Source organism: Etheostoma spectabile, chromosome 16 (genome assembly GCF_008692095.1).
Source record: "Etheostoma spectabile isolate EspeVRDwgs_2016 chromosome 16, UIUC_Espe_1.0, whole genome shotgun sequence".
NCBI lineage: Eukaryota > Metazoa > Chordata > Actinopteri > Perciformes > Percidae > Etheostoma > Etheostoma spectabile.
In genome coordinates, this window is record NC_045748.1 from 16444134 (window position 1) to 16459340 (window position 15207).

At 39.6% G+C, this 15207-nt stretch overlaps 1 protein-coding gene across 29 annotated transcripts in view; it reads left to right on the forward strand.

Moving 5' to 3' along the window:
- Positions 1 to 4471: 4471 nt before the first annotated feature.
- Positions 4472 to 15207, forward strand: part of add1 (adducin 1 (alpha)) — a 26047-nt gene continuing 15311 nt past the window's right edge. For all 29 annotated transcript variants that reach the window (XM_032539914.1, XM_032539905.1, XM_032539927.1 and 26 more), the window contains exons 1-2: positions 4472 to 4627; positions 14364 to 14573. In XM_032539914.1, the coding sequence (XP_032395805.1) occupies positions 14379 to 14573 (195 nt within the window). In that variant the 5' untranslated portion in view covers positions 4472 to 4627; positions 14364 to 14378. The remainder of the gene's footprint in view (positions 4628 to 14363; positions 14574 to 15207) is intronic.

Consider the following 15207-nt stretch of genomic DNA (forward strand, 5'->3'; position numbering starts at 1 on the left):
TGGTGGTGAGAGACCCAGTGTTGAAAGAAGTAGGCAACTCAGATCTATAGAGTATATAAAGCAATCTAAAAGATACTCCCGTTCCAAGTAAAGGTCCTGCATTCAGAATATGACTCAAGTAAAAGAACAGTAAGTAGCCTATGTATACAGTCTTATCTTAATCTAAAATACAGTCATATTATATTAGTTGATTGTATTTTGTATTATTAATATGAATATGCAAAGTAACTAGGCTACTAATTATCAAATGAATGTAATTCATTTCAGAGGCAAATATTTTGCTTTTTACTCCATTACATTTATTGGCAGCTAGAGTTGGTTACATTGCGGATTAAAAATTTAAAGAATGATGCCTTACTATATAAAACTATCAAACACAATATAAGTAGTAAGTTAAAATTAGCTCTGCTTCCCTCGCTACAACATTGAAACAGTGTAGGCCATATGTTAAAGTGGAACGTCAAGGATACAGGCTAATGCATCTCTAGTAATAGTCCAATAATATTATATGTAATGATATAACACCCTGAAAACGGGAAATCTGCATTGCTCTTAAAACTTCTGTAGCCTACTTTTACTTTCTTAAATTTTGAATGCAGAACTTTTCGCAGGTTTCTTTTTTTATTTACAGGTATATTATTTGGGGGAAGAATACTAAGCATTTTATTTTAATGAACTCATTAATCAATTCATAAAATATTTCCTCTGTGGTAGCCAGCTACAGCCCTGGTGAAGAATCCCCTTAAACCTTTAGTTGAGGGGACTCTGTAGGTGGGACCAGTGGGTTTAAAAGGTCCCTGCTGGAGGTCAAAGGTTATACAACATTTTCATAAAGGAGAAGTGAATCAAAAACACAGTGAAGGAAAGACAGGCCGACCCTTGTCTCATTGTGCAGGGCAGAGAAGGAGGGAGAGGGGCTTTCCATGGCACTGCAGGCCGAATACAATACCATCTTTGAATGAAGGACAGATTGCTGCTTGTGGATGATAGAACAGCGTCGCACTCTACCTCTGTGGCTGCTTTGTGGGTTCACTGAATAACAAATGTTGAGAAATTTACCTGCCCAATTGAGCCCCAGTAAGTCTATAATGTACTTTTTCTTCGCCGCATCCTTAAATATGCCAAAACTCCCAGGCATCATCCGCTATACTACAAATTGTTTATTTTGAAAATCAGCCCCTGGTGATTTGAGAGCTCAGGGTTGAAGGCTGGCTGGAGTTAAAAGGGGACAGTAAGTGCTGCTTGAAATGAATACGTAAAGCAGCTGGGTTTATCTTCACTCACTCTGTGACATGTGCTGCTAAGAGAAAACAGGTGACCGAGGAATGTGTGCTGAAACCCAAACGTAATGCTGGTGCTCAAATGATTTGACACCACTTAGATAGATCTGCATTTTTAAAGTTTATTTCATGGATTTTATGTAAGTTTTTCTTGTATTGTTTGCCCCCCCTTTTCAAAATTTGTCTCTCTTTCACAGAAACCCAATTGTACTTGTTGGTGGTTAATAAAATAAATTAAAAAAAATTGCATTCGCAGATGTTAAAGAAAGAGGGAAACAAAGACACCACACAGTGAAGCTTATTTTAATGCTGCTTTAGATAAGAAAATCAGACCACAATGCCCACAATGTGAATGTGGCAGGAACAGAAAGTCACATGCACACAATAGATGAGAAAGTAATAGAGTTAGGTGTAGATTTCCAGAGTAAGTATATGATCTTCATGCCTGAGCTCTTCAGACACACCAGTTGGATATATTTAGAGTCCCTAGCTGGTGTATCCATGCTACAAGGCAGACCACAATGATTCACAATATTGGAAGGACCTGAGCTGGTCTGAGATCAGTTAAGAGGGGACTGCATGTGTGTCGACTGGTACGGGACAGGATCAACACCACAAGAGTCAGAGGTCATGGCCACTCATATCAAAGGTAAATACAGTTAACTCAGGAGTTTGAAATGAAACATTACCCCCTCCATGACTTTTAGTAATACTAGAGTCTGCTAAACTTACGTTTTATTAAGCAGCAACTTTTAATGCTGATGTACTTTCCAAAGGAGGCCTTACAGCTATAAACAGAGGTTAAATGTGTCAGTACAGTTGCCGCACACCAAAAACAATGGCGTAATGTTGCTCAGTGATTTCTTGACTAACCATCAAATATTCACAAAAATTACATCCCTGTTTTTTGAATCACTGAAGAAGTGTAACAAAGAGTACTATCACAAAAAAAGACAAGGAAGTTGCAAAATGATTACTTTTGTTTTTGTTTTTAACCTGCTAAGATGGTCAACCATCTTAAATTCCATTAAATAAAAATTATTCCTGTGGGACAAACACACAAAAGGGCAAAAATGGCACAAGTTTGGTTCACCTTGCTTTCTCACTTGAATAAATGCAATGTCCTATTTTGTTAGACTTATAATTGTATACGCTTAAAATAAGTCACACATTTCTCTAAACCAATGATGGTGTTATCTTGACTTCAAGAAATACAGTCGTTTTTGCAATTATGCATCACAGGTTTACTAACACCAGTGTGGAAAAGCAGCACCATCTAGTGGCAAATATCACACATGTCATCCTAATAACGCACGAGCCGTTGCCCTTCGCGCTCACATCGCAGTTTCTTGCGCGTGCACAGACCCATGGCACAGACCTTATTTGTGTCCCGGGCGCCGGGTGTCCTTATGTGTTGTTATGATTAAAATAATATATATATATACATTTTTATATATATGTATATAATTATATATACTGTATACCAATAACTGTGCCCCCGAGCCCGAGTGCGCCTACTCTATTCAAGTCAATATGGTATTGATTATTTTGTGTCATCTTTCAAAGAATGGATGTTTTAAGTTATGGAGTGAAACCCCAACATTACCACAGTACCAGAGTTCTAAAACGGTTCCCAAAAAGTGTAACTTTATCAGCAGCAATGTGTTTGTCAACCTCACAGCTTTGATCACAATGCGAAATCCCCAAAAGGTAATATGTTCAGGTGCATGTCCTTGCACATCAAGCTATCTATCCAGCCGGCTTACATGGCCAAACTGAACTGAGGTCTGAGTTGTTTTTGTGTAGGCTACTACAAATTGGTACAAGGAGGTGATTACTAAGTGCTGCATCAGTACAGGAGATGCAGGCCTATACATTAAAATGTCTCCTGGCATGGTCAGATTGGCTCAATGGTATGTACTGAGAGGTTTATGTCTCAACATAAAGGTTCAGGGTTTGAATCTGAATCCCCCTCTTTCTCACCTAGCTGTCCTATCAAAAATTAAAGGCAGAAAAGCCCAAAAATAATCTTGATGAAAAGAAATAGCAATCTCAGGCTGTTCAATTCAATGATGGGCTATTATTTCCATCATAACTCTCACTTCATGAAGCAACAATGAAGCTTGTTTTGGCTCTATGTAGTTGAGCACATACAATTTTAGACTTTCATTTGATCTTGTTTTTTTTAAAGCATGTCATGTTTTATTATGAGTTGCTAAAGCTTGAAAATATTTAACAAAATGTGTAGCTTATGCAGCACAGGAACAAGCAGATGGAGGAAAAATGTTGGAATCTAAAATGCAGTGTCAAGGTGGAGGCTGGGGGTGTGGCCTTGACCAACTGCCACTTTTGTCATTTGAAAGCCATGAGGTCTCTCTGTCATGGGTGGGCCAATCTCTTTGGGCGGACAAAGCAGAGAAAGGGGAGGTCACCTTGCTCCTTATGACCTCATAATTTTCTCAAAGGCAGAGCAGGATACCCAGGGCTCGGTTTCCCATGCCATGTCTAGCCACCGGTGGACCAGATGCAGCTGGGGTTACCATATTACTGTTAAAAAAAACTCACAAAGTGAAATTGTCATGCCATGGGACCTTTAAATGTTAAATTATATGCAACAGCTTGAATATAAAATACAGGTTTTAGGAGTATATAGACATACATTGTGAACTCTTTGTTCTTTCAATTTCAATGGCATTAATCACATGTTTTAATGTGCAATTTTAATCTAAAAAATAAAATAGCCTGTGAAGGCCTAGTAGCCTACAGTAAAGAGTAAAATATTATAAATATCATATTATATATTATAATATTGTATTATAAGTATGCTATAAAGGAGTAGCATATAATGTGAATACTCAAGTAAAGTACAAAGGAAATTGTGCTTAAGTAGGCCTACAGTACTTGAGTACTTAGTTACTTTCTACCACTGACCACCAAAAGGACAGTTAGGCTATATCTTATTAGCTTCATGGGTAATTAGCATTAGCAGTAAAATAAAAACCTGGATGTGTGGTGTTTATGGTATTTATGCCATAGACAGTGAAATAAATCCAAAGCCCCTTTCTATTGGACGCATGGATGTGGTGGGGCGGGCCAAATGCTCGTACTCCAACCACTTTCCCCGGTTCTGTCACGTGCCCCCGGATGTCCAGTAGCGAGCCACAGATTAACCAGTTTGCCGCACCCAAATGGGATGATGGTGGCTGGGCGGAGCGATGTAGGAACGACGAGAGGAGAGATATAAACCCACTCTGAGATCACCAGGGTAAGGGATAAAGATAGTGAAACCCACCGTCTTGCTTTCACCGAGCACTGGTTATATATTGCATCACTTCATCAAAGAGAGGGTAAGCTCGGAACCAATCGATACTGTTTGCATTTCAGCGGTTTGTCCGGTACAACATGATCCATGTGTGTGTTTTTTAACGTTTGTTCCACAGTCTCGTTTTGTTCCAGTGTGGCGCGCTCTCACTGTTTTGCTAATATGTTGCTCGGTGCAGTCTGCAGAGAGGCAGCAGTGTACGTTTTTCACATAGCAAAACGAGGATTTCTGCGTTTTAGTGTTGTTAAATGAACGCGCCTGAACTCAGACGGTTTCCTGCGTTGAACAACAACAGCCCAGGGGGACACACTTATGCCCGGTGGGTGTCGTTAGCCTGCTGCACGAGCAGGCCCGTGGTAGCATTATTTTGCATTTCACAGGCTCCCAGATACTTGAGCTATTTAATATGGACTGCTCGGTTCGATGCGTTTCCTAATGTAGTGTGTGTCTCTGCACTGGGTAGGTCTGGTTCCAGTCTGGGCGTGTTTTGGAGCCGAAGGATATTTAGTTGTGTCGTGATGGAGCAGCTTCCTGTTATTCAGATGGCACCCTGTCCTGCATAATAATAATACATAATAGCACAATAATGTCTTGATTGAAAGCACGTCACCTGTCATTTCGCAGTACAAGAGGAAACTCTATCCCACACTGTATCAGATAAAGTACTTTATTAATCCCAATGGGGCATTGTGTTGTAGTAGCCAAGTCAAATCCCTATAAGTGACATGCATGAAACACAACATATAAAGTAACATAAAGTATACAGTTTACAATGGCAGTGCATGGTAATACGTTGTGCAATAGTAGTGTAAATTGCAATAAAGCTAGGCTATATCGTGCCATTTGTGGTTGCTCAAACAACCCAAATGTTCGCCACTTAAAGCATATTCAATGAATTTGCTTTGTGAACTTGCAATGACTGTTCACTGTTTTCTGACATTTTAGCACCTTAAGATCAATAAGAGTAATGATGAAATATTTGATAAATAATTCTCAGTTGCCGTTCTAGTAGTAAAAGTGTCAGTTGGAGGTTTGACAGGCAATCATTTTGTAAAGGTTTATTGTGCCTTGTTAAGTTAGCAGGTTGTTTTTAGCCCCAAATTGGAGAATATAGCCCCCAAGCTGTTGCAGTGTCTGACTTCATTGTAAAGTCCCTTCCCCCTCATACTGTATGAGGATCAGCAAACTGCCTGATAAAATGTGAGTGTTAAGGGACGGTAACTCCCTGGATTTGGTAATTCTGTTAGAATGAGTGAAATTCCCAAAAGAGGGAGCTTAGCTTTGTCAGTCTGGCTTAATGTTACCACCCTGGACACACACTACTACACATATACATAGACACTCACTTTAGATACAGAGTGTTTGTTTTACTCCCACTCCCCACGCCCACACCCTTGACTGCAGAGCAGCTGAAAATGTGTTCCTCATTTCAAGTCCATTCTCTCTATTTCACTATTTCACTCTTTCCTTCCTTCCGCCTCATGTGTGATCACTTAGCCGTATTTTTAGTTAAGTTTTGAAATGCGTACACAGTCACTTAAACTTGTATTCACACCACAGAGGTTGCTAAAGGTTAAGTCAATGTAGGTATCTATGTTTGGGTCAAATATTTAACCTGGCAGAATTCTGTACAGATGCAAATTATGACAGTACAGCCCAGATTGTGACCTAAGGAAACTGTACAGGGAGGGGTGTGTTGTTTCAGAGAGCAATCTTCCACCACTCTGTCCCATATGAATGTGACAGCCAGATAAACCAAACTATACTCACACTCTAACACAACAGAGTCTGGCATGGCCTCGGTGGTCCGCAGCAGATAATACCTTCCCCCGTGTTTGGGAGGCTTACATACAGTACATTTATAAAAACAAAAATGATGTTGGCTTCGTTTCAGGAGCTATTTACTAGTTTCTTAAATTAAACTTGGATTGATCTCTTGGCTCTAACCAATCTGATGATCATTAATTTAATGATAAGGTGGAAAAGGTGACTTACTCACCAAATCAGAGTAAAAAATATTTCTCTTTAGCTGCTAAAAGCTCCACTGTGAGTTCCACTATGTTCATCAGCTAGTCTAACTTCATCTACCATTTGCCCATACCCATGGTATTGGTGAGGGTAAACTAAAACAGGAAAGATCTGGTCGGACAGCTAAATAATGAGCTTAAAGTCATTATAAAGCTCCGTAAAACTGAAGTGGGCTGCAGATTCTGGGGGTTAATTCTTTCTAGGGTTATACAAGTGATCACCTTTTTACAATCAGTTATTTAATGCATTGCTATTATAACAATATACATTATAGCTGCCTTTCAATTTTCAAAAGCACAAATACCTGGAATCTGCACCGTGTGATATAATTGCAAACTGTAAAATGGCTAAAGACTTGTGTAATCTAGTGAGTGAGTGGGTGACAATGAACTATAATCTTTTAGCAGTCCACCTGACTTCAAAGATGAACTTCCAGCACAGTGATTCATTTAAATGTTAAAATATCTCAAAAAAGACGATTTATTTTTTTTAGGTGAAACCATAAGCTTTGGTTGTGCACAACTGTACTATAATTTATACAACTCACATATTCAACATTTCTCCTTTTTGTCTCAGACAGGAAAGACAATTTGGCCAAAATTCCTCTGCTGCCATCCCACTATTTCCCTGTTGACTCTGTTTAGCTTTGGAAGTACACACAGATGTATACCATGATTCAAAAAAGACAGAATTTTAAATGGCAGTATTTTCGCATGCAGCGATGTTTATGAGACAAAGATAATGGCAGAGTATCACATGTTATATTGCAAGACCTAATTTCTTTTCCTTCATTGAAGTGATTTGAGCAAAGAGGTCGGTAATATACATATTTATTGTTTCCTTCTCATGTACTGTATTTTAGTAGTTCTGCTGTTGGCTCATGTTTACGTAACGCTGTGACTTCTATGTGTAGTCAATTACTTTCTGGTGCACAAACCATACATGGGGCAGTGGTAAAATGACACCTAAGGCATTCCTACAAGTTTAGTAGTAGTTAGGGCCTGTTGCACACGCACGCACATGCATACACGCACACCAAAGAACAGATGTTGGTGGATTCTTCATCCCCAGTAATGACAGGCATCCAGCTTAGAGATATAAAGAGCCTTGTCTGGATGCTTCTCACGTCTAAAAACTGCTTGAAGTACCAACTGGACCCACAACACACACACACACACCCACACACACACACACACACACCACACACACACACCCAACACACACACACACACACACACACAAACCTGTTTACCGACCAGCAAGACTTTGAGGCCATCTTTTTTCACACCATAATGACCTTTTCACTGCTGATGGCTTGATTGGCATACTTTTGGAACAAGCTAAATGGATCTTATTGCTTTCTTTTTTCAAAAGGCTTAGTCATGCTGAAAAAAAATGTTTTAACTGCATGCTTCCGTCTCTCAAAAACGGTTATGATATAATTGAAATACGCAAAATGTTGGCCTAAACCCATCGCATTGATGCTGACAAAGCCAGCCACTGTGTGTTAGCCGAGAGCCTGGTGCTTCTCTATGTATGCTATCGCTAGCTTTTTTTCTTTCTTTTTTTCTATCTCCTCTCCCATCATTTTCTATTATTAGCAGCCTTTGTGGAGAATGAAAACATCTGTATTTAGTGGTGTCATTGTAACTTCAAAACATCAGTTTGTTAATCATCACCTAGAGGGAATTAAAGTGCTTGTTTCATTTTCCTTTGCCAGTGTACACTGTTGTGGTTAGCATCACATACGTTATGGGTTTTGAAGTAAGGATGCTTTTTGCCTGAGGAAGTAGATTTTTCTACTACCGTTGAGTGATATGATGATGCATATCGTTAAAAAGTGTAAATGTGTCAACTATCAGACATCTCTTAAAGGTGCTCTAATTTATGTCACGCATGTTTTTAAGCTAGAACATTTGTCACATACAGCAAACATCTCACTATCCGCAAGCGTCCTGTCCCCAGAACACACTGTTAAAAGAGAACTGTTAAAAAAATAAAAGCTTAGACCACCTTTTTAAAATTTGAATTTATTCAGCCTTTATGGGGAATGCTGCAAATTGAGTAGCAGGACTGACTTGAATCAGTTTGTTTAGAAACCTTGATTTGTCAGGTATTTAAAGTGTGGTTAACTTGTAGTTAACTACACTTTAATTACAAACATTAATCAAACATCTTTTATTTGGTACATATCCTCGCAAAAATCACACTATAATTTTCATTTTTTAAGATTTAATATTAGTCAATGGAAATGAAAATAATACAAAAATGAGCATTCCTTTCAATATTGTGAATCATATTGCAAATGCAATATGAGTCAAAATAATTGCAATTAGATATTTTCCTCATATTGTGCAGCCCCAGTCTGTGGCCACCTACAATGAGCACATGTAGTACATCTTAGGTTTGCAGTATCTTCTGGGAGGTTCTATAGGCTGTTATTTCCTGTACTTTGTAGTATTAGCAGGTCTAAAACACTTGATTGTTACAATGACATATCCAAAGGGCTCATTCAAAGACAGCTGGCATATATTGTACTGTATGAATGTGATTCATCGTCACATTTTTCCTGTTGCTTGGAGACAAGAAAACCCTTGGATACATTCAACCCAAGGGTTTTTCACAGTGAAATATAGGCGGAAATAGCAGCTTATGATGTGCATAAGCTGTTATAATTTCTATTTATGAGAGGTCCTCGGTAAACAGACAACCGTCAATACCTTAAAGTCCTGGCAGGCATTCTACAGAAGCATCAATTTTGCTCATACTCTGGTCAGAGTCAAGAGAGTCTTGCCAACAGCCAGACCTGGCTCATAGCAGGTCTTTCTATCCACAGCTTAAAAATAAAAATGTGCAGGCTGGGGTTAACTCAGTCATGGTGTCTCCTGTTTGCGATGGAGAAAGGACAAAGACTAATCTGTGATTGCAATACGCAACTCTGTCTTTACATGCTCACCCCAAAACCAACTTTGTTTAAATATCTTTTTTCTTCTTCTTTTTTTTTTTTTATAAACAAACAAATATTATACCTTTTCTGCTTTTGGAGAAGTTCTTATGCCCTTTTTTTCTCAAACCTGCAGGGCACAGAGTGCTGTCGGGTTGAGCAATACAGTGCCAGGACCAGATACTTATTGCCAGGGCTGCTATAAATTCCCCAACATTTGGAGGGGGGTGCATGAGTTGCATATTTAGGCACACCCATGGTTCCACTCAATGAGTACGGGGTACTTTCCAATACAGGTTATTTAATGGCTGTGTTTATGGCAGCAAGGGTGAATCTGCCTTTTAAGGAGATGGGTCATTTGTACCATTCCTGCATTTATTTGTTTATGTTATTATGCCTTTCTTAAAGAAGGTCCAGGTGCAAGAGATGAGCCCTTTCTGGTTGTCGTGACTTTTCCCATCGTGGTATGACACTGACTCAACCCTTACCCGATGCACAATGACCGGCGCTTCTGAGTTTTCAGTTAAATCTTGATGCTGAACAAGTGCATTTATAGAACTGTAAAATATTTTATGAGTAATAACATGAGTAAAAATCATGTTATGAGACTGTTTGTAACCTTGAAATGTTTAATTAATTAGTAATTAAAAGTGCTCCCTAAAAAATACAGTATTTGATTCCCAACTTGACTTGGTTCTTAATCTAAAACAAAAGCTGTTATTAAGTAGGTGGATGTTTCATTTCTCGAGTCCCTGACATGTTTTAAATCCAACGTAAAATGAATAGCACAGTAGTTTGAAGTTGTGCGCCTTGTGACACCGACTGACTTGCAGCATGATGTTGGCATACAGCTGTTACATAACGGCAATCTTTAAAAGCTGTCCCGTGTTTCCATGGTAATGTGTTTTGGTTTCCATAGCAATTGCACTCTTAACAGCAGTGGAGGCTGGCCGAGCCCTCCTGCACCTACATATCTGAGGAGAGATGAGAAGTAGGGGGTCTGGCGAACCAGGGGTGCCTGTGGTTGGGAGATGACAACATCGTGTATAGATAGTAAAAGCTTCCTGCATCTACGGCTATTGTTATTGTTAAATTGTCCAAGAAATAAGCAAGCTAAGAATCTGGACATAATTAACCACTTTACCATATGCTCTGGAGATGTTTATGTTGGAATAGTGTCTACTATTACACAGCTGGATTCAGTTAACATTTGGGGGAGGGCAGAGTGCATTGTGAAATTACTTTATTCAAAGAAATGCTCCGTGAGATGGCAGTGGAAGCAACCTGATTTAACTCCATTATTAATATTTGTTAATGCACAATAAGGCCTGTATTCCCTTTTTACACTCTCCTTACTTTGTTTACTCTGTTTATGCTGACACAGAGCAGAATACCCAAGGAAAAAGGAACGCCACAGAGAAGGGTTTTGCATATCATCTGATGTTCTCCTCCTTGCTCCTGCCTCTCATATTTTATCTTTCACTTCGTCATGCAGTTTCAGTGATACTTATGGTTCATTCATCATGTATTTGCAGGCGTTAGCAGATTTTGTGGCTGTGTGCACTGCAGTGTTGGACCAGTGGCAGCCACAAGACAATCCAAAGGATCCTATTACACAATTCCTGCAGTGCTTTAGTGCATAGAGAGATGGGTCATTGTAAGCAAGATTAGAATGGATAACGAGCCTAAATTCTGGGTTTTAGTGGTAAAAGTGGATTTCTGAACAAGTATATTCTGCTCTCTAAAAGAAGGAAGAAGAGAAGAGGAAAAAAAAAAAGACAGCAGCACAAATGTTTTTTTTCCACTGGTCCCGTTGTCAGCAGACAAGTTTGATTACCATTGTTGTCGCTAGCAATAAACACCAACATGAACAACAGACAGCAAACGCAGCATTAAACACGCCAGAGCAAAGTGAATGAGATCAGACAAGCAGTCTAGTAGCATTTAGTCCATCTCTTGTAAACAGGCCAGTCTTGGAAGGGCAGCAGAGACTGTAGTGTTGTTATTAACTTAATAATTTAAGCAATCGTAAAGATAGTATTACTGCCACACAATGGTGCTGTGGGTATTTGTTTTGCTACAGCATGGTAGCTTAGTTCCAGTGCTGAAGAATGAGAGAAAATAACAAGCTAACAGGCACCAGTGATGATGAATTAACATCCTGGTACTTTAGTTTAGTAATCAACTCAAATCGAAGCATTGACGTCAGTGCTGCTGCCAGTTCTCCTTCTTCTAGTACGTAGAAATAGCAAAGGCGGTGGCTTTTGTCTTTTGCTCATTAGCGCCACCTCTGCTCAGGAGAAGACTGCAGCTAGTGTCGCGACCACCACGTGCGAATATAAACAGTTACTGCGCTCTCATGACATCACATTTGTGCACTCAATACACTCCTATTTAATACTGTGTTTTCACTTCATATTTCTTTTACTGAAGGCAGAGTGCAGCTTTTAGGTCTTATCTGTGGTTCATGTCTCTTAAGTGTTGTTGTAAATTGATCTTAACATGTTACAGTCAGCTTTAAACCTTTTACTTTATATTTCTCTCTACAATGTTTATGTTGTGATTAATTCATATGAATAATAACTCAACGGTGTTTTTAATTGTTTCTGTGATGTATTCTTTTAAGCTATGAACTTTGCATGTAATTTCGTACTACAGTGAACTGTGGTATGACAATAAAGAAATCTTGAATCTTGATGTAATTTCCCCTCCTTTTAATGTGTTTATGAGGTGAAAATGGACCAAACATTGTTGCCCTAGAATTAGCCAAACTGGTCAAACACTTGATTGGAGCAGGTGTGTGTGTGTTAAAATGTTTGTGTGTGTGATGTGGAACATCTCGGTACACTAATAAAAGTGGCCAGCCCTGCCAGCTCTCAGTGTGATACTGGATGCTTTGGGTTTGGTCTGCAGTCGTCATGGTAGTTTTGGCTGAACATTTGTATTGATGCCCAGCCGACTAATGGGCTGCATTAGTTTCTGCCAGAGCAACCCCACATTACCCATGCATGCTTGCGCACACACATTTCCCTGTGCTCATAACTGGGTCCACCTCCTTTAGAGTAGAGATGGGTGGTGTGTTGTGGTGTGTGTGTGTGTGTGTGTGTGTGTGTGTGTGTGTGTGTGTGTGTGTGTGTGTGTGTGTGTGTGTGTGTGTGTGTGTGTGTGTGTGTGTGTGTGTGTGTGTGTGTGTGTGTGTGTGTGTGTGTGTGTGTGTGTGTGTGTGTGTGTGTGTGTGTGTGTGTGTGTGTGTGTGTGTGTGTGTGTGTGTGTGTGTGTGTGTGTGTGTGTGTGTGTGTGTGTGTGTGTGTGTGTGTGTGTGTGTGTGTGTGTGTGTGTGTGTGTTGTGTGTGTGTGTGTGTGTGTGTGTGTGTGTGTGTGTGTGTGTGTGGTCTCCTCTGTCGCTGATTTTTAAAATGGCATCCTGTATTGTTGTTGTTTGCACCTTTTTTTTTTTCCCCCACATCTTATTCCATCTTCGTCAAGAATGGACTCAACTATCAGACTACTACCTATCAGTATTGCTAAACGCTTTTAAACAGTCGGATATCACGTCACTTAGTTTCCCCAGGGTGGTAGGCAAGAACTATGAGTTTGAGTTTTGCGTGTAGACCTGACAGGAATTCAGACCAACCAAGATAGCAATTATTCTGCATTTTGCAGCTGAGTTAACGGCACACATAGCCCTATAGCCTTAACTTCCCCTTGTTTCTATAATTCAGATGACACTGTGTAGTTTAATATTTATAATTTTTTTTTTTTTTTTTTTTTTTCTGAAACAAAATGCCTTGAAAATCTTCCGACTCCTTCCTACTCTCGACCACTCCCTTTGATGCTCTATACATACCTATCACGTTACCAACAGTAAGATTGACTACCGTACAGTGGGACTCCCGTGGGAATCACGTGAAGTTCCGGAAGTTCTCGGGAGTTCCGGAAAATTGTCACCCTCTATTCCTGAATGTGTATTCTGGAGTGATAATTATTTATCAAGCAACGATACGATACATTTGGCTCTAGTTCCAGTTTTACTTTCCTTTGCCCAGCCTTGAAAGTTGAGTGATGTTGTTATTCCAGGAAACACATTGTGGAAATCAATGAAAACCATCTCAACTGGGAAGAGTGTTCACATGATCGTGACAGGAAGTGTGGTCTGCTTGTGATTGATTTTCTGGTGAAATGGCTGATGATCCCTCCGTCAGCATCTTACTTCCTCCTATTTGATTTTTCCTTTTTAATTAATTTATACTACACATTTAAGGGGAAAACAAGTTTATAATTATAAATAAAGTCTAAAGCAAACAGTGGTTGATTTAACAGTACATATTATTCGTCTGTTTCAATCTAATTTATTTAATGTTTTAGTGATAGACTGACCATAGGCGATTATCAGGCCATTTTTTGGGAATTTTGCAGATTATTTCTACTAGCGTTTAATTTCCCTGATTACCAATAAAGTTAATTAAAGTGAGTTGCTTTGGCTCCGCTACAGCTCTGTATCGGTCCCTTTGCTTCAGTTTCTTTCACCTGAGTTAATGTCCCACCCCAACACTATCTGACTGTCTTTCACTGTGTATTGTGTTGAAAGTTTCAAATTTTATAAAAAAAATAGCTTAAAGCATTTAAACAAAATGTTGAGTTTATAACATTCCATCTTAAATTTGACTTAAATATTTCCATTTCATGCTTATCGGTTCCAAATATCGGGTTCATTAACTAATAATAATCAATATCTATATTGGCCTTGAAAAACCAGTTCAAACATTATCTCTATTACTCCCTCCTACAGGAGGCCAGCCCCAGGATGAACGGCAACTCAGGTGCCGGTGTGGTGACGGCCCCCCCTCCCACCACAGCCCCACACAAGGAGCGGTACTTCGACCGGGTGGATGAGAGCAGCCCGGAGTACCAGAGGGAGAGAAACATGGCACCCGACCTGCGGCAGGACTTCAACATGATGGAGCAGAGGAAGAGGGTCTCCATGATACTACAGAGCCCGGTCAGTGGAGCAGACCTATTCAATACGTTGAGATTCAGGAGCATACACTAGATTTGCTCGACACTCACTACATCAACTGACAAAAATACTGTGGTCACACTGTCATTGCCAGCATGGTGAAATTTGAAAAGGCTCTTTTAGTGTTAAGGCAACAGCCTTCTCAACATCACATGATGGATCCAGAATATTCCCCATTAAATGTGTGACCAGCTGAATACCAGCTGCCAGAGAACAGCACTGTTTACAGGCCTATTGTATGTGTGAGAAGCACGGCTGTATTAAAGTCCAGGAAAAAAAGAGCCTAGAGTGGTGCCTATATGAGACTTTTGCCGTCTAATAAAGTCCTGTTCAACTGTATTGCATCAAACAAGAGATGTGTTTCTGTCACACTGCAGCCTCCAGTCTGCCCATAGTTGAATCAAAACCTCTTTAAAACAGTTGCAACAAAAACATTCTAACCTTTTGTGAAGGTAGTAATTATTGTGGTACTGTTGTATTAGACTGCATTGATTTGTGCTAGGTGTTCCTAATAATAAACTGGAAATGGAGTGTATGTTTGGCTAATGTGGGTACTTTTGTGGTTACCTGCCCCTCTGTCATTATGCTGTGTCTGTTTAAAAAAAAAAAAAAAAAA